The sequence below is a fragment of the Miscanthus floridulus genome, chromosome 19 (genome assembly GCF_019320115.1).
Source record: "Miscanthus floridulus cultivar M001 chromosome 19, ASM1932011v1, whole genome shotgun sequence".
Taxonomy (NCBI): domain Eukaryota; kingdom Viridiplantae; phylum Streptophyta; class Magnoliopsida; order Poales; family Poaceae; genus Miscanthus; species Miscanthus floridulus.
In genome coordinates, this window is record NC_089598.1 from 18,275,201 (window position 1) to 18,300,434 (window position 25,234).

At 42.4% G+C, this 25,234-nt stretch overlaps 3 protein-coding genes across 6 annotated transcripts in view; 2 read left to right on the forward strand and 1 right to left on the reverse strand.

Annotated features, from left to right (window-relative positions):
* The window catches only part of LOC136528210 (exopolygalacturonase-like), a 269,570-nt gene that overhangs the window by 106,627 nt on the left and 137,709 nt on the right, over nt 1–25,234 (reverse strand). The window lies entirely within an intron of this gene.
* LOC136528214 (phosphatidylglycerophosphate phosphatase PTPMT2-like) lies at nt 1,569–4,559 on the forward strand. 4 transcript variants are annotated; one of them, XM_066521145.1, is made up of 6 exons: nt 1,569–1,948; nt 2,721–2,843; nt 3,025–3,118; nt 3,271–3,353; nt 3,523–3,612; nt 3,975–4,243. In XM_066521145.1, exons 1-6 carry the CDS (start codon nt 1,784–1,786, stop codon nt 4,098–4,100), a joined length of 681 nt encoding a protein of 226 aa, XP_066377242.1. In that variant the 5' UTR covers nt 1,569–1,783; the 3' UTR covers nt 4,101–4,243. The 4 variants fall into 4 exon arrangements, 3 of the variants coding, with proteins under 3 accessions (XP_066377242.1, XP_066377239.1, XP_066377241.1); XM_066521142.1 differs by lacking the exon at nt 3,975–4,243 and adding an exon at nt 4,271–4,559 and having other exon boundaries at nt 1,571–1,948; XM_066521144.1 differs by lacking the exon at nt 3,975–4,243 and adding an exon at nt 4,252–4,537 and having other exon boundaries at nt 1,571–1,948.
* Nucleotides 22,941–25,086, forward strand: LOC136528221 (profilin-4-like). The gene is made up of 3 exons (XM_066521152.1): nt 22,941–23,172; nt 24,161–24,298; nt 24,670–25,086. The coding sequence occupies exons 1-3, from the start codon at nt 23,050–23,052 to the stop codon at nt 24,802–24,804; spliced, it is 396 nt and encodes a 131-aa protein (XP_066377249.1). The 5' UTR covers nt 22,941–23,049; the 3' UTR covers nt 24,805–25,086.

The following is a 25,234-nucleotide window of genomic DNA, read 5'->3' on the forward strand; positions in this document are numbered from 1 at the left end:
TTTAGACATTGAAGGTTAAAGTTATAAAAAAGAGAGACTAATGTGGATATGTTGTGTTCTCGTTCTCTATAAAATTTTAGACATGGTCAGAGTTATAAAAAAATATTTAGGACATATCTAGCTGAATTATCTTTTGTTTTAGAATCACACAGTATAATGTAGACGTCCACAACACGCACATATACTTATCCCTATGAACACACATATGCAAATCATATCCCTATGAGCACCTTCAAAGGACTGGGCCAGCAGATCTCGTCACCACAGGCGTCTTGCTGTCAACAGGGACGTCACTTATCACTGAAAGCATAGAGCCGTTAAGTCCTGGAATAATAATTTTAGAAAAATACGAGCACTCGTGCCAAGTCGAGGACTTAAACTCGAATGGACAGGTTCCACCACAAGGAACCTGACCAACTGATCATGATCAGTTCACTTGCTGAATTATCTTGTGATATATAATCAAGTAATGAATGTGATTTTTTATTTGGAATATGGAAAAAATTTGTTCCTATATTTTTTCTATGAAATTGAATTGAATTATGTAAAATTCTATTCATGCGCTGTCGTTCCGCTGCTAGAAGCAGAACTGGTCGAAGGTGCGAAGATGTGTATTATGTATAAGAGCAAGGCTAATAATATAGTTAGCTGCGGGCTATATGAAAACTTATAGCCAACCTATCAGTCCATTCGTATAATGGTTAGTCAGCTTACAGCCCACTTGTCTGTCCCACAGAATTTTTAAGTTCTTATGCATAAGCTGGCTATAAGCTTACAATCCGCTTCTCTTTTCTCTCATTTCCTCTCTCCTTCACGTAAACATTCAGTCTACTTACAACCCCTTATTATACTTGCTCTAATAATAAAACGACGAGGCTTTTATCTGTGTGTCATTGTAAAAGTTGGTAATTATCTATAAGCTATTGAAAAAGTTGAGTTTCTTATAGGTGTCACTGTTGTGAACTCTTTTGTCCTACAAACCACTTCTGTTAGATTTGACTCTAACGGTGTCAAACTGTGGTTGTGAAAAGTCCAAAATATCCTCTGGTCTGAGTATGCAATTTTTTTTTTGTATCTTAATGACCTCAAATGAAAAACTCAAAACGAGAAAATTGTAGATCTCACCAATATCTATAATTTTTTAATAAAAATTATCTTCATTTAATTCTGTAAAAAATATGATTTGATATTATTAATGTCTTGGAAAAATCATATTTTTTTGTACGGAATCAAATGAAGATAATTTTTATAAAAAATTGTAGATTCCGACGAAATCTATAACTTTCTAGTTTTGAGTTTTTTTTTCATTTGACATTATTAAAATGCTAAAAAAATTAATTGCATATTTAGACCTGAGGGTATTTTCGACTTTTTCGCACCCACAATTTGACACCGTTAGAGCCAAATCTCATAAAAGTGCCATGGAGGGCAAAAGAGTTCAGAGCAGTGACACCTGTGAGAACTTAAATTTTTTAATGACTTATGGGTAATTAACAAGTAAAAGCCTCTAAAACGATTCGTTTTCTGTTTTCACGCTGTTCCCAAATCCCAATCATTCCACTCACGTTCTGGCTTGATCACCCAATCCGGCAACTCCCTTTGCGTCAGAAAAAAAAATGTTTCAAAAAGAAAAAATCCAGGCAATTCCCCACTTCTCACACGACCTCCCAATTAAACGCTAAATCGCGCCAAATTTACTCTTGATCTCCCCCAAACCCGCCGCTATCTCTCATCCTGCTCTTGCAATTTCATCCAAAACTTGTCCCCGTCGGAAGCCATTGCCATGGCCGCGGAGGCGGGCAGCCGGCGCGGGGCGGCGGCGCGGAGGAAGACGAAGGAGGCGGCGGTGGGCGCCGCCGCGAGGGTTCTCTTCTACCCGACGCTGCTGTACAACGTGGTGCGGAGCAAGGTCCAAGCCGAGTTCCGGTGGTGGGACGAGGTCGATCAGGTTCGTTACTGGTTGTCTCCCCGCCCCCGCCCCCGCCCGCCGGGCTCCTCTCGAATACCCTCCTGAGCGAGAGATTAGGTTGAGGTTTTGAGTTGAGAATGGTAGGGTCACTAGTAAACTAGAGCTGCCTCTGTTGCTTAGGCCTCTGGGGATCTGATTCTAGAGGTGGATCGTTGTGCTCTGGACCACGTTGAAATGAAGCGATTGTTGCTGTAGATGTACAGTCTGCTGTACCTTTGCTGAGACTAGCCATGTGATTAAGAGGTAGAACTTGAAGGATGAACATGAGTACTTCATCACCTATAATACCACATTTTAGATGCAGATGCGGTAACACTTTGTTTCAGTACTAGAACATCTATCGAGAATAAGCTAGTCTCTCGTCTGGTCATCCCTGTTAGAATTTGGAGCTTCTTACATGTGTTTCATTAGGAATAGGTTTAACAATTTTAGTGCTAAGACATAAATTGAGTAACCTGTGAAGAACAGCCCATCGTGGATGAAATGCAGCATGATAGGCTTTCCAAATACTGCTGGCTTTGTTATTGTTCACTGCAAGCAATGCTATAGTTGCTATATGCATGAAGTTAGCTTTGTAGCCTGGGTTTTGTTGTGGCTTGCCTGGGCTTAGTGTTTACATGATGCTAGTGTTATGTAGTTATACTGTTGCCCTCGTGATTGAGCAGATATCAGATATTTGATATTTCTGTTTAACTACTCATAGCTACCTTTTAGCTAATGATACAAATGCAATTATTGACCTTTGTGCCAGTTCGTTTTGCTTGGAGCAGTTCCATTCCACAGAGATGTAACACGCTTGCAGAAGCTTGGGGTACATGGTGTGATAACCCTAAATGAACCATTTGAGACTTTGGTACCATCATCTATGTATAAGGCAAGTGGCTTGTAAGTTATTTTCCCTTTTCATGCTAAAAGGTTTATGTCGTTTTGCAGATCCTTAATCCTTCAAAGTTTCATTAAACCTTGCATATGCCACTGGGAACAGAACTGCTGATCCAATCTATTTTCATCAGAAATACCCTGTGACATAAATGCTCCTCTGCTGAAATTTACAGTCACGTGGGATTGATCACCTTGTTATTCCTACAAGAGATTATATGTTTGCTCCTTCACTTGCGGATATTAATCAAGCTATTGATTTCATTCATAGTAAGTGAGCCTCACATAATTGTTTATTAGTTGACCATCCTAAAGTCACTGATAGTTGTTGGTCAACTGCGATGCCGCTTCCTTTTCCTCAGCAACTTTCCTTCTATTTTAATATGAAGATTTTCAATGACATTTCAGCACTTATTGATTAGGAAATGCATCTTGTGGGAAAATAACATATATTCACTGCAAAGCTGGAAGGGGCCGGAGTACAACAATCGTCTTGTGCTATCTGGTAAATTTAATTATCTCTCTCTTAGTAAGAACTGTAACTTGTGAAAATCTGAGCTGAGAACTTCAGTTCATAATGAGAAAAAAATTATAGCATACTACCTGCTTGGAATCGGTTTCAACTTGTGTCTAGGGTAATCCATGTTATTATTGTGGTTCTTAATTTTCACCAGGTCAAATACAAGAATATGACACCTGCAGCAGCTTTCGAGCGTGTACGATCGAAAAGGGCTCGAGTGCTGTTGACACATTCGCAATGGAAGGTACTGAAAACACCCTGAGTCATTTCTTCCATCTTAAAACACCGTGACTCGCATTGGAATTTCTGATTTTTCACCCTGTCACCTCCTGTGATTTTCATGAATTTGGGAAGTTGGAAGAATTAGCCTCCTTTACATAATTTGTTTACGCTGATAGATGTTATGGTTTTGACCAATTGATCCTAACGGTATAGCTAACTAGGAAAGTATATGTTACATTTTAGCAACCTTTCCCTTTCTCATTAAGGAAATAATCCAGTTTGCACCAAATATTTCCAGAGCACCTATATCTAATTTTTTTAGTGGAAACAAAACGCTCTACTTGTGCTTCAAAGATCATGTAAACATGGCATTTGTATTTGCAGAGCAATGCATTAGGTGTTTGGATTGTGACATTCAGCTACTCTTTTCTGGTGATTGATGATGAACCAATTTATGTAGCTGGGACCAAATTGACACTTAATGGACCTAGATATATCCCATTTAATTAGAGCAAAAGTAACGCTGAGTTGTCGGCTTGTCGCTAGTGGATTCTGAATGTTTCTGGATGGTCCTGATAGCCTTGCAGTTCATTTCTTGATGTGGAAGAAGAGTTGAAGACAGTTTGAATAATTGCTCAATGAAAACCGTCATGTTTTCTAGGTGGCTTTGATTCTCGCAGGCGGTTCAAGAATTCAGCAAGAAGAACGCGGACCTTGCTGCTCCCACAAGCGATTCCGCAACAGCATCTCCAGCACGGGACGCGGTACGGGTAACAGTAGCCGATTTGAATGGTAATGATGCTCCAGAGTTTCTTAGAGGATGCCAGCTTGTCTAGCCACAAGACTACACCATTAAGGCCAATGATTAAGAGCAAGGCTAATAATACAGCCGGTTTGCTGGCTGTAAGGTTTCTTGCAGCCTTCTCTCAGCCCACTCATATAGTAGTTAGCTATTTACAGTTAATACATAGCCCACTTGTCTCTCTCACAGACTTTCTTGGTTCTTGTGCCCAAGCCGACTGTAAGCTTACAGCCCGCATCTCCTCTCTCTCCTCCCCTCTCTCCTCCACCTCAGCATTTAGTCGGCTTACAGCCTGCTATTATACTTGCTCTAAGATGCTGTCCTGCTTGTTTCCTTCTCGGATCTGATGAATGATCACTGGGCATCGGGTGTCCGAGGTGCATGCTGGTGGTAGCCCAAGTCTATCTGCGAAGTGGTGTGCAGATCTGTAAGGACGGCAGCAGCATACCTTTCCAAAAAGAAAACGGCACCAGCATTGGCATTAATAATATTTCTCGAGTCATATAATTGTCCATATTCATCCGATTTGCATGTATATACCTTCGTCATGTGAAATTCGTTGTTCGGACCTTTGATGAGAATGCATCTCTTGGATTGAATAGCATACCCGTACCTGAATGGCCTTGTGTGAATTGAATAAAATGCATGCTAGGCTGGGTTTATGAAAATTGGCACAATGAACCAGAGTGGTTGCAGCCAGCCAGCCAGGGCGAGCGAAAATCGAATTGGAAAATCACCAGTGGATGTTCTGATTATACTAGTTTTACCTAGCAGTGGTTGAAATATCTGATTCCGTTTAACGAGTCTCTTCTGGCAGGTGCTCCGAATATATATATATATATATTACCTAAGGCCAATTTGAATTGTCATTCACTTGGTTGGAGTGCCCCAGTTGTGCGGCTGCCAAGTTCAGCCACCTGTTGTTACCTCAAAAAAAAGTTCAGCCACCAGTTCAGATCACCTGATCCTGATCGGTTCTGAAGATAAAATAATACTCCTGCGTATTTGAATAGATGTGTGTTAGTCGTCTGATGCCATTTACAGAAAGGTCTGCAGAAGCAACCAAAATCCAAAATAGAAGTGACGCCTTTTGTCTTTGTATCTACTACCTTTCAGACGCCGTCAATTTCACATTGAGTTCTTTGATATCAGCTCCGTACTATCATCATGATGGTTTTCAGGGTGATATTGCTATTCTAATTTCCAAGTTTAACCTACTCCAGTAATGGACTTCTTAGTTCCCAAGAAAAATATTAGAGTTTTTAGAACTTTTTGTCGATGCTTCTATACGATAACAAACTGTTGAAGTCGTACCTAATTATCTTTCTTTTACCGTCACTCGATTAAAATTTGATGATAAGAATATTAAGTTTGATTTGAGCAGTCATAAAAACGAGGCACCCTTTTGCTCTCCGGTCTCTGCCGATGGGTTTTCCATTTTTGCTTAAGGCTTTCTCTCAATTACAGTTTGGAAAGGACGACGCGGTTATACAAGTACGGGTGAATGACCCGATCGCGAAAAGACAGTTATACAAGTGATGTAGCATCAGCGCCGACTGATGAATGCACCTGGAGCTGTTCATCTGAATCCACCTCACACCTCCTGTCCCATTACAATCTGATGAAACTACTTTTAGCTGAAGCTACCATGCTGAACCCCACCAACGGTAGCAATGACGTAGCATCGTGCTCATAGTTACTCCCTTCATTTTTAAATGGCACGGTGTTCAATAGTTTGTCCTAAATGTCATATATATTCGAAAATACAAAGTATTAGTTAACTGCCCTAAAAGATCACGCAAACAAGCTAATCAAGCTAAAATTAGTCCACTAGTTAGATATAAATAAATATATTAAGGAGGCGTGAGCAGAGTGAGATTGTCATTTTAACTATAACACGAGTGCCCTTCCTCAACAAAAAAAAAAGTAAAGAAACAAAAAATCTGAACATGTTTGTTTCGCTTTGTCTTACTTCGTCCATTGTCAATCTAGATCTTCCTTCTTCCATCCTCTCTCTTGGCCTGCAGCTAGCCTTCCTCTTGCCAATATTGCCTCCGATGTTAGCAAGGGTCACCCTTGTCTTCCCCTCCCCCCCCCCCCCCCCCCCCCTTCTCCCACGCAAACACAATCGTGTCTAACCATACCATGTGCTTCTTCTTTTTTTGGTTGTTGGTCATGGAACCTGAGCTCTACCGCCTATACCACCGCCCCTCCCGATCTAGTAGTAGCATTGTCTCCAGATCCACCACTCTACAGTTCTAGTCTCTACGTACCACCACCACCGCTAACAAAAACTGCAGGGTAAACACTTCACCACCAATCCTCTCTAATCGGCCTATACCACCACCTCGATAAGAAACGTCGCCGCTAACGCTTGTTTGGTCCACACATCATCACGACCATTGTTTCAGCAGCCACCTCCAGCTACCCGTTTCAAATTTGGCAACTATGAATTCCATCATCAAACCTCAACCTCTAACCCTAACTAGAGTTTGTTGGAGTTGGATTAAGGTTGCTGAGATAAAGAGGCGTTTGTTGGATTTGCTCCATCAGATTTTACGTCGTCTTTATTTCCTTTTTTTTTGTTTTCCTTGATATATGATACAAATGTGGTTTTCAAAGTTGGGGTTCTCGATCTACGCTAAAACTGAGAGGCCTCTCTAAACATTGCTTTTTATAAGATACTAGCAAACATATCCATGCATTGCTACTAAACCAATACATCATGAAGTCGGACACCCTATCGTTGTTGGATACGAGTTGTTATAACTTGTATGAGTTAGGTCGTGAGTTTGGATCATATATAAGACACGGAGGGCACGGAGACACTTTGTAAATAAAAGAATGACAAGAGTATTACTTCACTCTTTAACAAACATGGAGCTAGCATATAAGCAATGTTGTCATGTTACAGCATCGACTATCTACCTTGCCAAGCACATCCACTGTCTTCTACTGAGTATGACATCAGTAGGTCTGCCCTAGTGACAATAGTAGATAACAAAATTGCACTACCAATGAGTTACTTTGGGCCTCTATATCAATTAGCGTGAACATGTTGAAGCTCTCTTTGCCTTTGTCTTTTCTTCACAAGAACCGAGTCCAACTATCTCAATCGGCTTGCGCCGAGTGAACCACTTGCTTAATAATGTGGTTAAAGGCATCATTTTTTTCATGTTACTTCATATTCCTTTGTATTGCCTTTGATACCAGCTCTTACTTTTACTTAGCTTACTTATTGGATATTGAGATTAATTCTAGCTAGGAAATATACTTGTATGTTGCTACAGATGAAGGCAACATGGTGACGGGACACGCAGGATAGGAAACCTTGGTCTCTATATTTTGTCTAAATTGATGGCATAATTTTTATTATGGTACTATACCAATAGCCTGTTATACTATGGAATTAACTATAGCCCGCGTATGCAGGTGCGGATAACTCTGCCTGCTCACCTCCTTCCTCCCGCACGCGTCATCTTCTTTCTCCCTAAAAGGATCAAGATGCCTAAGACAGGGGTGAATTGGACTAATTCTAAATTCTTTGCAATAATTAAGCCCTGTACTTAGCCCGCTTCACCCCTTGTGCCTAGAATATGTTTCTATTGTTCTACCGCATAAAAGTTTTGCACCCTAGGTTCCAATCCTACTCTAGCATGGTAATTCTAGGAATGTAAAGACATAGAAATGAATTGCTCAAATGTAAATGCTCAAAGTAAAAAGAGGGAAAGGAACGCGGCGTTTTTTTCCGAGGTATCGGAGAGTCGCCACTCCCCACTAGTCCTCGTTGGAGCACCCGCGCAAGGGTGTAGCTCCCCCTTGATCCGCGCAAGGATTAAGTGCTCTCTATGGGCTGATTCTTTGACACTCCATCGCGGTGAATCGCTCACAACCGCTCACAACTTGACTTGGGTCATCCACAAGCTCCGCCGGATGATCACCAAACTCCCAATCACCACCGAGTCGTCTAGGTGATGGCGATCACCAAGAGTAACAAGCACAAACTCTCACTTGACCACGATAAGCCTAATGAAAAGGGTGGATGCACACTTGCTACTCTCTATGCACTAATAGGGTCCTTAATCTTGGATTCTCAAATCTCAATCACCTCACTAGACTCTTGCTCTCCCTTGCACTCCAAAGGTGTTTCTCAGCTGAACAAATAGGCAAGAGACCTCCGATGGACGAGTGGAGTAAGTATTTATACCCCTCATTCAAAACATAATGTTTGAAGGCTGAGTCAACACTCTGTGGGGTGACCGGACGCTCCGGTCAGTTATCCCCGCCACTGTGTTAGAAAGAGCCGTTAAGTTCTGACCGGACTCTGACCTGTGTCCGGTCAGCACTGACCGGACGCGTCCGGTCCAGAAAAACGCTCTCTGAAACCTTACTGATATTGACCGGACGCTGGCACCCAGAGTCCGATCACTTCACTGTTCAGCGTCCGGTCAGTTACCGAATTCTGACCAGCGTCCAGTCGTCACCGACCGGACACGTTCGGCTAGGAAACAGACTCTCTGGAACCTCTCTGAAGTTGACTGGATGCAGGTACCTAGCGTCCGATGCACTTTCACTCAGCATCCGGTTAGTACCAGATGACTTCAATTAATCAAATGAACTGACCGGACTCACCCTCCAGCGTCCGGTCACAACCAGACTAGCATCCGATCAGTTATTTGACCCTCCATTCACTTCCAACTCAAAATCCTATGTGAATGAAGTTTACTCTAATTGATCTTAAGGCTATTCCTAAGCTAGCTAGTGCTAGGTTTGACAAGTGTGCACCACACCTAACCCACTAGACTTACCTAGATCAAGCTACTAGTCCATACCCCCCTTAATAGTACAGCCAAAGGAAAAACAAAGTCCTAAACTACTCTAAGTGTCTCTCCAACACCAAATGACACTTAGAACTAGTCCGTCCTTAACTTTGTCGTCCATCCTTTGAAAGCCGAAACGATTTCCATCGACAGGGGCATGACAACCATGATTGCCCAATCAATTACCATTACCATGACCTAACTCAAATTGCCTCTGCAAAACACACGTTAGTTATAGTAATCTCGTGTCGTCATTAATCATCGAAACCCAACTAGGGGCCTAGATGCTTTCACTCCTACACCCCCACCTCCACACCCCGCTCGGCTTCAGCGATGCGCCGCCGCCGCCGCCACCCTTCACCACCGCCACGCTACCCTCAACCCTATGCTTCAGATCTGGCGAGAGTCCCCCGCTTGGACCCCTCCCTAGGCTCCGGCGGTGCGCCACCATCTCCATCATCGCCCTCCACCATCGCCACGCTAACCTCAACCCTATGCTTCGGTTCTGGCACGAGTGCCCCCGCCTCGACCCCCACCTAGGCTCTGGCGGCGTGCCGCCTCCGTCACCCTCCACCACCGCCATGCTAGCCTCAACCCTATGCTTTGGATCTGGAGCGAGTGCCCTCGCCTCGTCTCCCTCCTAAGCTCCATCGACGCACCACCGCGTTCGCGTCCGCCTCACTAATATTAGCATCTTCTTCTTCGGTCATCGCCCCCGCCGCCGGCACCGCCCAACTGAAAGCTCTAGTTTGGTTTTGGTGAATTGATGAAACCCTAAGTGCTAATCTAGTTTATCAAAGTGATTAAGAGATAGGTAGCACTACTCCAAGTGGTGAAGCAAATGAAGATCATGACGTGATGATGGTGATGCCATTGTGATGATCAAGTGCTTGGACTTAAAAAAGAAGAAAGAGAAAAACAAAAAGCTCAAGGCAAATGTGAAATTGATAGGAGTTTTTCGGTTTAAGTGATCGAGACACTTAGTGAGTGTGGTCACATTTAGTCGATAGCCGTACTATTAAGAGGGGTGAAACTCGTATCAAAATACGGTTATCAAAGTGCCACTAGATGCTCTAACTCATTGCATATGCATTTAGGATCTAGTGGAGTGCTAACACCCTTGAAAATGTTGGTGAAAATATGTGAACACACATGCATAAGGTGATATACTTGGTGGTTGGCACATTTGAGCAAGGGTAAAGAAGTTGGTGAAGTCATAGAGCTCACTGGAGCTAACTAGACGTAGGTCAGGATGCTAATCCTATGCGTTCGGTCAGTAGTGGATCAGTGGCGCGGTCTCGGTTTTGATGATCGAACTCTAGAGGCGTTGATTGACCGAACATGGCGAAGGTGAGTTTGGTCACTGCTGACGTATGCTGACGATGCTGGCTGTAGAGAAGGCGTGAAGGGACAGAGAAGACCGGACGCTGCTATGAGTCCGGTCATGGTGGATCAGACGCGTCTGGTCAAGAAAATGCCTCTGGAACCTTACTGGAAACGACCAGACTCTAGTGATAGTGTCCGGTCACTTTAAGCAGCGCGTCCGGTCACCACTTAATCACGAAAGATGCTGAGAATCGACCATTGAGATCGTGTGGTGGAGAATCAAAAGAGGAGACATGTGGCGAGCATCAGACGACCGGACGTAGGGGTCCAGCGTCCGATCAACCTGACCAGCGCGTTCGGTCAGCTCGTGTTTCGCTGGACAGAGGAGCCAACGGCTCTATTTCGTTGGGGGCTTTATTTAAGGCATGTGGCCAGCTCTAGCTCACTCTCTTGGCCATTTGCTTTGATATAGCAACCTTGTGAGCTTAGCCAAAGCCCTCTCACTCATCTCCATCATTGATTCTTCATCTTTGTGAGATTGAGAGTAAATCCAAGTGCATTGCTTGAGTGTTTGCATTTAGAGGCACTTGGTGTTTGTGTTTCACTGTGGGATTTGCTTGTTACTCTTGGTGGTTGCCGCCATCTAGACGGTTTGGAGCAGCAAGGATCGTTGAGCGGAGGTTGGTGATTGTCTCTGGCTCCGATCGTGGTGATTGTGAGGGGCTCTTGACCTTTTCCCGGTGGAGAGCCTAAAGATACTCTAGTGAATTACTCATGGCTTGTGTGATTCTTATCTTATGTTGGTTGTGCGGCACCCTATCGAGGGTTTAGCGTGTGATGCCAATTAGCGCGTGAACCTCCAAGTGATTGAATCGCCACAACGAGGACTAGCTTGCCGGCAAGCAAGTGAACCTCGGTAAAAATTTATTGTGTCATTATTTGATTCTTAGGTGATTGGTCTTCATTCGTATTCATTCTTGTGATTGATTGGTTTATTCTTCAACTTGGCGGTATAACCATCTTGCTCTCTCTTTACATTACCGCAAATTAGTTATTAAGCTCTTTAGTGTAGCTAGTCGTGAGAGCTTGTTAGTTTGGTTAGTGTGGCTCTTTAGTTAGCCTTTGAGAGCACACTAACTTAGTATAGTGACATAGCTATTGTATGGGTAGAGATTATATAAACTAGAATTATAGTAGATGGCTTGCATTTTAGTAGGCTAGCACAACACTCGCTTCGCCTTATATTTGTCTAATCGATTTGCTAAGTGTTGTTGTAGAAATTTTTAATAGGCTATTCATCCCCTCTAGCCATTGGGACCTTTCAAGTGGTATCAGAGCTGTGGTCACCATGATTTGAGGATTAACAACCTTCGATATAAAAAATGACTCAAATCAACAACACCAAAAAGCCACCTCAATTTGATGGCTCAAACTATCCCTATTGGAAGACTAAGATGACAACATATACCAAGTCAATCAATAGGAAAGTTTGGAAGATGGTGGAGACCAAGATTGAGATAGAGGATCTAGAGAACCCCATCGCCACCAAAGAAGTGCTTCTTCAAAACAATAACATTGCTCTTAGTGACATTCATGATGCTATTAATGAGAGAACATTTGAACAAATCAAGAACATTGAAATGGCTCATGAAGCATGAAAGAAGTTGGAGGAATCATTTGAGGACACTCAAGCCATGAAGGGTGCCAAGGCATATATCCTCAAGGAGAAGTTTGCTAGTTTCAAGATGGAGGATGAGAGTGTGCCGGAGATGTTTCATAGGTTACAAGTGCTTGTCAATGATCTCAAAGCACTTGGTGAGAAGGTGGAGGACAAGGACTTCTCCCATAAGTTCTTGAGATGCTAACCCTCAAGATTTGGCATATTGGTCACTATTCTAGTGAGGAGTGGTTTGGATACCATGACACCAAACCAAGTATTGGGAGATATAATAACCGATGATACATATAGAGATGATGATAAGAAAGAAGAAAAGAAGGAGAAGAAAGATGAGAAGAAGGATGAAAAGAAGAAGAGTGTGGCATTCAAGGCCACATCATCCAAGGGCAAGTCAAAGCAAGAATCATCAAGTGAAGATGAAGACTTGAGCTTTGATGAGATGGATGATGAGAAGATGGCTCTCTTTGTCAAGAGATTTGGTAAGTTCATGATGAAAAAGGGCTACCATGCTAGAAGAAAGAAGTCTTCATCCAAGAACAAGGAAGAATCAAGAAGGTACTTCAATTATGGAAGCAAGGACCATCTTGTTGCTCAATGCCCATACAATATCGACAATGATGATGACAATAAGAAGAACAAGAAGAAGGACAAGAAAGAAAAGAAAGAGAAGAATGACAAGATGATCTTTAAGAAGAAGAAGAAGGGTGGTTCATATGTGGTCATTTGGGATAGTGATGCTTCCTCAAGTGATGATGATGATAGTAATGATGACAAGACCACAAAAAAGAAGGCACTTGCAAGCATTGCTATCAATAGGAAGCCTTCTCTCTTCGACACTCCATCATGTTTATAGCTAAGGCCACTAAGGTACAAACTTGTGATGATGAAAGTGATGAAGAACATGATAATGAAAATAAAAATAAAAATAAAAGTGATAGTGATAATGATGAATCAATTAAGGATGAACTACTTGATATGCTAGATGAGGCTAAAGAACACTTCGACATCAAGAGAAGGGAATACAAAAGCTTGCATAAGGAACTAAAAGCCCTTAAGCAAGCCTTTGATGAGCTCAATGCATCTCATGAGAGGCTAGAGGAAGCCCATAAGAAGCTTGGCAAGGCCCACAAGAAGCTTGAAAAAGCTCATTCCTCTTTGCTTGATGAGCAAAATAAGAAGAAACATGTTGATACATGTAATGTAGGCTTAACTTGTGACTTAATTGATGAATTATTCTATAAGCCTATCATTGTTGCTCCCACTAACCCTTCTTGTAGCACTTTTACTTCTACCTCATCTAATAGTGATGGTTTCACTTGTGATGCCTCACTAATGGTTGAGAATGAGACCCTCAAGAAGAAGGTCAATGAGCTCACTCACACCTTGGCTAAGGCCTATGGTGGTGAGGACCGTTTACTTATGTGCTTGGGTAGCCAAAGAGCTTCTCTCTACAAAGAGAGATTGGGCTATACCCCCAAAAAAGACAAGGTGGTATTTGCTTCTCACAAGACTAGTTTTGTGAAGAACAATTGTCAGTTTTGCACTAGTTGTAAGTAAGTTGGTCATAAAGAGCATGAGTACAAGAACAAGAGCAAGAATGCTAATGTATCCTCAATTAAGATTAATTCTTTCTATGTGCTTACCAAGGGTACAAATGGTGTGAAAGCTAAGTCCATTGGTACACCATGGATGGGCTCAAAGAAGAAAGCCATTTGGGTGCCAAAGAGCTTGGTCACTAACCTTCAAGGACCCAAGCAAGTTTGGATACCTAAAAAGAATTGATCTTCCTTTATAGGTCAATTACAAAGCCGGAGGAAAGTATTGGGTTCTTGATAGTGGGTGCACTCAACACATGACCGGTGATACAAGAATGTTCAACTCAATCAACACTAATGGCAATGATGGTCATGATAGTATTACATTTGGTGACAATGGCAAAGGCAAGGTCAAGGGGCTTAGTAAGATTACAATATCCAATTATATGAGCATTTCCAATGTGTTGCTTGTTGAGGGCTTAAACTTCAATTTGCTATCTATGGCTCAATTATGTGATCTTGGATTCAAATGCAGATTTGGGCTAGATGATGTAGAGATCATAAGTGTAGATGGCTTTAACTTGATCTTCAAAGGCTTTAGGTATGAGAATCTATACTTAGTTGATTTCAATGCTAGTGAAGCTCAATTGACAACATGTTTGTTCATTAAGTCTAGTATGGGTTGGTTATGGCATAGAAGGCTTGGTCATGTTGGAATGAAACAATTGAATAGATTGGTTAAGTATGACTTGGTTAGAGGCTTGAAAGATGTTGTGTTTGAGAAGGATAAGCTTTGTAGCTCTTGTCAAGCCAGCAAACAAGTTGGAAACACCCATCCTAAGAAAAGCATGATGAGCACTAGTAAAATATTTGAATTATTGCATATGGATTTGTTTGGGCCAACACAATACACTAGCATTGGTGAAAATAAATATGGCTTTGTGATAGTGGATTATTATATTAGATACGCTTGGGTATTCTTCCTGGTGGATAAAAGTGATGTGTTTGCAACATTCAAATTATTTATCAAGAGCATTCACAATAAGTTTGAAACAACCATCAAGAGAGTTAGAAGTAACAATGGTAGTGAGTTCAAGAACACTAGAATTGATAAGTTATGTGATGAATTTGGAATTAGACATCAATTCTCGACCAAGTACACTCCACAATCAAATGGCCTTGTTGAGAGGAAGAATAGAACACTCATTGATATGGTAAGGTCTATGCTTAGTGAGTACAATGTGAGTCAATCTTTTTGGGCCGAATCTATCAACACAGCTTGCTATTGTAGCAACCGTCTCTATTGTCACCCATTAAAAGAGAAGATACCATATGAGGTCTTGAATGGTAGAAAGCCCAACATTGCATATTTTTTGGTCTTTGGTTGAAAATGCTATATCTTGAAGAAAGGCACTAGATTGATCAAGTTTGACAAGAAATGTGATGAATGATTCCTATTTGGTTATTCCACTACAAGCAAAGCATATAGAGTTTGAAATTTGGTTAGTGGTACTTTTGAGGAAGTTCATGATGTTGAATTTGATGAAACTAAGGGTTCCCAAAATGAGAATGAGAACTTGGAAGATGTTAGAGGCATTCAACTTTCAAATACCACAAAGAACATGAATGCTGATGTTGAGGCCTAGGCAAGTGAATGGTGATGAAGATGATCAAGTGCAAGTGCTCTCTAACTCAAATGTGTAAGATGATACAAATTAAATTAGTACAAATGGCTCTCATGATAATGAACAAAATCAAGTGGCTAGTACATTATCTCAACCCAATAATCAAGCAAGTGCAAGCGATCAAGTTTCAATACTCTAACCAACCAATATTGCAAGAGATCGTCCATTAGACACTATCATTGGTGATATTTCAAGAGATATGCAAACTAAATCAAGATTAGCTTTATTTTGTGAGCATTTCTTATTTGTGTCATCCATTGAACCAAAGAAGATAGATGAAGCATTGAAGGATGTTGATTGGGTGAATGTTATGCATGAAGAATTGAATAACTTCACAAGAAATCAAGTATGAGAATTAGTAGAGAGACCAAAGGGACACAATGTGATTGAAACCAAATGGGTTTTTAGAAACAAGCAAGATCAAGATAGGATAGTAGTAAGGAACAAAAAAATATTTGTAGCACAAGGATATACACAAGTTGAAGGTCTTGACTTTGAAGAAACATATGCTCTAATTGCTAGATTGGAAGCAATTATAATCTTACTAGCCTATGCTTGTGCCCACAACATCAAACTCTAATAAATAGATGTTAAGAGTGCATTTCTCAATGGTTACATCAATGAAGAAGTATATATTGAGCAACCTCCTGATTTTGAAGATGACAAGAAGCCCGACCATGTGTACAAGTTGAAGAAGGCGTTGTATGGCTTGAAGCAATCACCTAGAGCATGGTATGAGAGATTGAGGGACTTTCTACTCTCTAAAAGGTTCATGATGGGCAAGGTTGACACCACTTTTTTCACCAAAAAGATTGGTAAAAATTTATTTATGTTGCAAATCTATGTTGATGACATCATATTTGGATCAACCAATCAAGTCTTTTGTGAAGAGTTTGGAAAGATGATGGCTAATAAGTTTGAAATGTCCATGATTGGAGAGTTAAGTTACTTCCTTAGTCTTCAAATCAAGCAATTAAAAAATGGTATATTTATGAGTCAAGGTAAGTACATCAAAAACATGCTCAAGAAGTTTGGCATGAGTGATAGCAAAGCTATTAGTACACTAATGGGGACAAATGGCAACTTAGATAGTGATGTAAGTGGCAATATGGTGGATCAAAAATTATATCGGTCTATGATTGGAAGCCTACTCTATGTGACTGTATCAAGGCCGGATATCATGTTTAGTGTGTGCATGTGTGCAAGATTTTAAGCCTCACCAAGAGAAAGTCATTTGAAGGCTACAAAGAGAATATTGAGGTACTTGAAGCATATACAAAATGTTGATTTGTGGTATCCCAAAGGAGCAAAGTTTGAGCTAGTTGGTTACTCTGACTCGGATTATACAGGATGCAAGGTTGAAAGAAAGAGCACTTCAGGCACATGCCAATTATTAGGAAGACCACTTATTTCATGGTCATCAAAGAAGTAAAATAGTGTTGCATTATCAACTGCCGAAGCCGAATACATATCCGCCGGTAGTTGTTGTGCATAAATACTTTGGATGAAGGCCACCTTGAGTGACTTTGAAATCAAGTTCAAGAAAGTACTATTGATATGTGACAATGAGAGTGCAATCAAGTTAACCAATAATCCGGTTCAATATGCAAGAATAAAGCACATTGATGTCCGCCACCATTTCATAAGAGATCACCAATAAAAAGGGGACATTTGCATTGAGAGTATAGGCACCAAAGATCAACTTGCTGATATATTCACCAAGCCATTGGATGAGAAAAGATTTTGCAAGCTAAGGAATGAGTTGAACATATTGGATTTCTCAAATATGTGTTGATGCACCCCTCACTTATATGACATGCCTCTCCTTCGAGCAATCCAAGGTAAAAGTTGATTGACACGACATACATCCTTGCTAAGGATATGTTTAGTGCATCTAATCATCTTTCACATTAAATAGGCTCGTTCATGAAAATCAAATGATTTTGATGTTTGTATGATACCACTATTGCTTCTATGCTTAATTTGGTCTAGTGGTAGCATATGACATGTTTGTGGGCTTGTAAACCTAATGTTCGATCTAGAAAATGAGCTATAAGTGTTTAACTCAACATGGTATAAGATAACCCTTATTTGGAGGTGTGAAGAAGCTTGTCCTTGGATCAAATCGAGTTAAATAACTTTGGCAAATGTTCTAGATTGAACCAAATTTAGGAAATGGTCCTCACCCCATTGATTGACATTGATAATTTCAGTCTATCTACATTTTGAACCTTTGTGGTCATTGATGACAAAGGAGGAGAAATAGTGTACAAAGATAGTGAAAGACAACAAAGGGTGAGAGAAACAAAGATGTAAGTGATAGGGGGAGAATTTGACATAGGGGGAGAGATATGACAAATGAAGGGGATTAATTAAAATTTTGAGCGCACAAGTAGGGGGTGCGAGCTCATAAACTTGGTGGATGCATTTGAATGTGCATTTCATATGTTTGCTTGCATGGCACAAGTTTTAAATTTCAATATCCATGCTTATGTGGTATATGCTAGTTGTAGGATTGAATGATGAAATGAAAAACTAACATGCATAGGTTAAGAAACTAGACTTATGTTCATTTTATGGAAACTAGACCCTTACTTCTAATGTTGATCTCATGGGGTATTTTAGTTTTTGTGTATGTCTAATTACTAATGGTGCTAAGGATGGTATATTGGTGCACTCCGATTAGTATCATGCTTCAAAGGTCCATCTTTTATACCTTAGCATTATTTGGTAGACATTGTCTTCTATATTTCCTATCTAAGCATATGTGCAAGCTATAATCCAAACTCTTAGCACATATATAGGGGGAGCAATTGCTACCATTTAGGGTTCATGAAACTTGTCCATATCCTTTTACGCATGGTAAATATGCTTGGGCAAGCAACATGGATTCAATTAAATTTTTAATTCATATCTTTGTGTAAGGGTTGTGAAAGCTCTAGTTTGGTTTTGGTGAATTGATGAAACCCTACGTGCTAACCTAGTTTATCAAGTGATCATGAGATAGGTAGCACACTTCAAGTGGAGAAGCTAATGAAGATTATAGCATGGCAATGGTGATGGCATGGTGATGATCAAGGGCTTAAACTTGAATGGAAGAATGAGAAAAATAAAAAGCTCAAGGCAAAGGTATAAACCATAGGAGCTGTTTTGTTTTGGTGATCAAGACACTTAGAGAGTGTGATCACATTTAGGTTTGATAGCCGTACTATTAAGAGGGGTGAAACTCGTATTGGAATGCGGTTATCAAAGTGCCACTAGATGCTCTAACTCATTGCATATGCATTTAGGATCTAGTGAAATGCTAACACCCTTGAAAATGTTTGTGAAAATATGCTAACACATATGCACAAGGTGATACACTTGGTGGTTAGCACATTTGAGCAAGGGTGGAGAAGTTAGAAGTGAAAAGGAGTTTGTCGCGAAGACGCTGGCGTCGGTCAACTGACCAGACGCTGGGTCTGAAAGCACCGGACGCTGGCTGCTTACGTCCGATCAAACTGGTAAGATATCACAGTGCCTAGGGTTAACCACCGAACGCTGAACTGTGTCCGGTCGAGGTGGACCGGACGCGTCCGGTCGAAGAAATACGCCTCGAGGAGCTTACTGGAAACGACCAGATGCTGGGGCTTCAGCGTCCGGTCAGTTTTACCGGAGCATCCAGTCAGCTTCGTAGCCGTTGAAATCTAACGAATAGCGTTTGAAGCTGGTGACGCGTGGCGTCCATCGGGCGACCGGACGCTGAGGGCTAGCGTCCGGTTAGTCTGACCAGAGCATCTAGTCACCCCGTGTTGTGCCCAGTGAAGGGGAACAACGGCTCTATTTCGTGGGGGCTTCTATTTAAGCCCCATGGCCGGCTATGGCTCATATCTTTGGCCATTTTTATTGACATAGCAACCTTGTGAGCCTAGCCAAAGTCCTCTCACTCATCTTCATCACTGATTCATCATCATAGTGAGATTGGGAGTGATCCAAGTGCATTGCTTGAGTGATTGCATCTAGAGGCACTTGATGTTCGTGTTTCGCTGCGGATTTCGCTTGTTACTCTTGGTGGTTGCCACCACCTAGACGGCTTGGAGCAGCAAGGATCGTTGAGCGGAGGGTGGTGATTGTCTCCGGCTCCGATTGTGGTGATTGTGAGGGGTTCTTGACCTTTCCCCAGCGGAGTGCCAAAAGGTACTCTAGTGGATTGCTCGTGGCTTGTATGATCCTCATCTTATGTTGGTTGTGCGGCACCCTATTAAGGGTTTGGCGTGTGAAGCCAATTAGCGTGTGAACCTCCAAGTGAGTGAATCGCCACAACGAGGACTAGCTTGTCGGCAAGCAAGTGAACCTCGGTAAAAATCATTGTGTTCATCATTGATTCTGAGGTGATTGGTCTTCATTGTTATTCATCTTTGTGATTGATTGGTTCTTTCATCTACACGGCGGTATAACCCTCTTGATCACTCTCTTTACTTTACCGCAAACTAGTTGACAAGCTCTTTAGTGTAGCTAGTTGTGAGAGCTTGCATGCTTGGTTGGTGTGGCTCTTTAGTTAACTTTTGAGAGCACACTAACATAGGGTAGTGTCATAGCTCTTGTGTGAATTGACACTATCTAAACTAGAATTGTGGTAGGTGGCTTGCTTTTTGAGTAGGCTAGCACAACACTTGCTTCGCCTCATAATTGTCTAACCATTTGGTTAAGTGTTGTTGTAGAAATTTTTATTAGGCTATTCACCCCCCTCTAGCCATTAGGACCTTTCAGGTTGTCATTAATTACCAAAAAGGGGGAGATTGAAAGCTCTAGTTTTGTTTTGGTAAATTGATAAAACCCTAAGTGCTAACCTAGTTTATCAAAGTGATTAAGAGATATGTAGCACTACTCTAAGTGGTGAAGCAAATGAAGATCATGACGTGATGATGGTGATGCTATGGTGATGATCAAGTGCTTGGACTTGGAAAAGAAGAAAGAGAAAAACAAAAAGCTTAAGGCAAAGGTGAAATTGATAGGAGCTTTTTGGTTTAAATAATCGAGACACTTAGTGAGTGTGATCACATTTAGAATCGATAGCCGTACTATTAAGAGGGGTGAAACTCGTATCAAAATGCGGTTATCAAAGTGCCACTAGATGCTCTAACTCATTGCATATGCATTTAGGATCTAGTGGAGTGCTAACACCCTTGAAAATATTTGTGAAAATATACTAACACACGTGCACAAGGTGATATACTTGGTGGTTGGCACATTTGAGCAAGGGTAAAGAAGTTGGTGAAGTCGTAGAGCTCACTGGAGCTGACCGGACGTAGGTCAAGACGGTGATCCTGTGCGTCCGATCAGTAGTGGATCAGTGGCGTGGTCTCGGTTTTGATGACCGAACTCTAGAGGCGTTGATTGACCGGACGCGGCGAAGGTGACTCCGGTCACTGCTGACGTATGCTGACAATGGTGGTTGTAGAGAAGGCGTGAAGGGACAGAGAAGACCGGACGCTGCTGTGAGTCCGGTCATGGTGGACCGGACGTGTCCGGTCAAGAAAATGCCTCTCTGGAACCTTACTGGAAACGACCGTTGAGATCGCGTGGTGGAGATGCTGAGAAAATGTCCGGTCAAGAAAATGTGGCGAGCATCTGGAACCTTACTGGAACCTTACTAGAACCTTACTGGAAACGACCGTCAAGAAAATGTCCGGTCACTTTGAGCAGCGCGTCTGGTCACCACTTAATCGTGAAAGATGCTGAGAATCGACCGTTGAGATCGCGTGGTGGAGAATCCAAAGAGGAGACACGTGGCGAGCATCGGGCGACCAGACGCGGGGGTCCAGCGTCCAATCAACCTGACCGGCGCGTCCGGTCGACCCGTGTTTCGCTGGACAGAGGAGCCAATGGCTCTATTTCGTTGGGAGCTTTATTTAAGGCATGTGGCCGGTTGTAGCTCACTCTCTTGGTCATTTGCATTGACATAGCAACCTTGTGAGCTTAACCAAAGCCCTCCTACTCATCTCTATTATTGATTCTTCATCTTTGTGAGATTAGGAGTGAATCCAAGTGCATTGCTTGAGTGTTTGCATTTAGAGGCACTTGATGTTTGTGTTTCGCTGTGGGATTCGCTTGTTACTCTTGGTGGTTTGTCCATCTAGACGGCTTGGAAGCAGCAAGGATCGTTGAGCGGAGGTTGATGATTGTCTCCGGCTCCGATCATGGTGATTGTGAGGGGTTCTTGACCTTTCCCCGACGGAGAGTCAAAAGGTACTCTAGTGGATTGCTCGTGGCTTGTGTGATCCTCATCTTGTGTTGGTTGTGCGGCACCCTATCGAGAGTTTGGCGTGTGATGCGAATTAGCGCGTGAACTTTCAAGTGAGTGAATCGTCGTAACGAGGACTAGCTTGCCGGCAAGCAAGTGAACCTCGGTAAAAAGTCATTGTGTTATCATTTTATTCCGAGGTGATTGGTCTTCGTTCGTATTCATTCTTGCGATTGATTGGTTTATTTCTCGACTCGGCGGTATAACCATCTTGCTCTCTTTCTTTATATTACCGTAAATTAGTTGTCAAGCTCTTTAGTATAGCTAGTCGTGAGAGCTTGTTAGTTTGGTTAGCCTGGCTCTTTAGTTGGCCTTTGAGAGCGTACTAACTTAGTGTAGTGACATATCTATTGTGTGGATAGAGATTATATAAACTAGAATTGTGGTAGGTGGCTTGCATTTTTGTAGGCTAGCACAACACTCGCTTCGCCTTATATTTGTCTAACCGGTTTACTAAGTGTTATTGTAGAAATTTTTAATAGGCTATTCAGCCCCCTCTAGCCATTAGGACCTTTCACCAACCGACCTCTCCCACCGCCCACGGGCAGCACCCCCACCGCCCTGCCCTCCGCCGCTGTCTCAACCACCACCATCGTCGGTCCGGCCATCGTCCCTAGAAACTTCCTTCTAAGCCTGGAGAACATGGAAATCCCTGAAAACCCAAACCCTAACGTCGCGGTCTTCTTCTCCGGCGACGGTAGCAGGTGAGTTCCACCGTTCTTCCACTCAACCACACATCGGATGGCCCAAACCCCAAACATGGAGAACATCAGACAACCGAGAAGGTGTGCGTGCCGCACGACACGAGTGTGCACGCTCGTAAAAAGGCATTCCCGTTATACTATTTGTCTATTCCTACATGTTATTCATTTACATCTTAATAGCTAAGGCCCTGTTCGCTTGAACTTGTCAGCCTGACTTATCAGTCATGGTACAATGTTTTCTCTCACGATAAATCAACGAATAGTATTTTCAGCCTGACTTTTCAGCGAAAGAGTTTATAGCGACATCACTTACCGAAAACCCTAAATCCTCCTCTTCTTTTTAATAATAAATCCTATTCTATCTGTTCATATTCAAAGAATATTTAAATAAAACCAATAAATAGAAAAGAAAATTGAAAAAGAGAAGCGGAGGAAAAGTAGGGCTCCATTCCACGGCCTGTCGCCGCCAGGCTAGTCGCCCAAACCACGCAACCGATATATTCCCCAGCACCCCCAGTCCAGCCGTCCAACCGAGACACCGCGTGCGAACCAAGCAGACCCCCAGTAGAAGAAGCGAAGTCGTCGCCGGAGGAGGAGGAGGAGGAGGAGGAAGAGCGCGGAGCAAGATGTCGTGGCAGACGTACGTCGACGACCACCTGCTGTGCGAGATCGATGGCCAGCACCTCAGCGCCGCCGCCATCGTCGGCCACGACGGCAGCCCCTGGGCGCAGTCCGAGGGCTTCCCCCAGGTTATTCTTTCCCACCTCATATCTTCCCGCCCTACTTGCTTAGCCCTTTCCTGTGCTCCTGCGCTGATCTAGGCCCACGCGACTCTAGATCTGCCCCAGCCGCACGGCCCGGCCAGATCGGAGCGAGGGGAGGTCCGGATCTCGGTCGCTGAGCCGAGATTCGGATCTAAGGCCCCTCCCCTCGCCGCCGTGGTTGCTGCTGCTGCGGTTCTCTGGGCATTTGATGCGAGCATAGCTGACTTTAAGCTTGATGATCCGTGTACTGTGGATTTGCTAGTGGTGGATGGCCGGATCGGGCTGTTGGCGTCTGACGTGATCCGGTTGTTCGCTCGATTAGACTTACTTACCAGTGGGAATGAGCGTCCAGCAAGCCTAGTGCAATTTGATTTACATGTAAAATTGGAGTGGCTACTAGAGGCACACCAAAGGCTGAGCTGCATGTGTTTATGCCTATGTAGCGTCAGTTGTGCGATTGATCCAAAACACAGAATTTTAGTTTTTGTTTAATGATGATTTTCTGATACCCCTCCCTTTTTTTTGTGACTTATGCCCCTCCCTATGTGTGTGCGGCACTTGTTAAAGCAAAAGTAGCTTTCGGTTGGGATTTGGGAATTTGTATTCTGTGTCCCATGGTTGGTCACAGGCTCACAGCTTGTGGCCTGCATTGTTCCATGGGCCAAATGCCTAGCCAAGGAAAATAAATCATGTAATTTGGAAATACTCTACCGTATTCGGTAGTATACAGGCTTCACCTGGCCTTTTATTTCTCCATGGTGTTGTCATATATGGAGTACTTGGATGGTGTGATGCTTTGTACATTTGTTTGATGTTCTAGCAGAGATTTGAGTCTATGTTGTTATCCTTATAGGGTGTCATGGAGTGTCATCAAATGTTACATCCTTGTGTTCACAATATGATCCATCACCTTTTTCTCCTCGTTCTCTTATCCCTGTGTTCTCATGTTCATGTTTCGTGCTTCTTGTTGCAGTTAAAGCCTGAGGAGGTTGCTGGGATCATTAAGGACTTTGATGAACCTGGTACTCTTGCACCAACTGGTCTTTTTGTTGGAGGTACAAAGTACATGGTGATCCAAGGTGAACCTGGAGTTGTCATCCGAGGAAAGAAGGTACAGTGGGGAACAGATTGTCTGATAGAAGAAATGCTTTGATGCCTTTTCCGTATGCTTATGTTAATTTTACTGAAAAACAAACTCAAATCATATCTGTAGTACTATATTCTTGTTATGATATCTCATATGGATCAAGCCTGTATAGAATTATTAAGTAGGAGGAATACTGTATCTATGATGCCTGGATACATGGTCATGATCACTTTGGGTTAATAAATATGCCTGCTGAACTCTGTTAGTTTATTGCATCTGCAAGCTTTTGTAGCATATGACTAATACTTTTGTAGGAGGAATATTCTGTTAGTTTAACATGTGAAAACACTCTTGAACATGCCCCTTGATTTACCCTGTTTCCACATTCGTTACAGGGCACTGGAGGCATTACTATCAAGAAAACTGGCATGGCCTTGATTATTGGTATCTATGATGAGCCAATGACTCCGGGGCAATGCAATTTGGTGGTGGAGAGGCTCGGCGATTACCTGGTCGAACAGGGCTTCTAAGTTTGTCATATGCTATATTTTGGTCATTGGGCACTTGAGTTTGCACCTCATTTGGTTCTGTAATCTGTGGGCTTGTGCATGTACTTGCGTATTGCATGCAGTGAATAATTTAGCTTGAGTTTGTTGGTTGGTGACAGTGTTGGGAACGGATTTGAATTGGGGTTTATGCTTGGCATCGCCTCATATCAAACTCAGCCTGCTGTTTCACTGAGTAATGTACATTTTCCTGGTCGTGGTACTTGTGGACTCTGCTGCTTTATGGAAACGAGTGCATTTTACTGCTGTGCTTGGCCGCATTGTTGAATTATTCGTGTAGTTATTTTACATTTCTCATGGTACTGTTTTCGGTATGTTATCAGGTAGAAATATGTCATGAGTTAAATGAATCTTGACCTGCGCCCTACGCTAATATGGCATGCTACCCCATTTT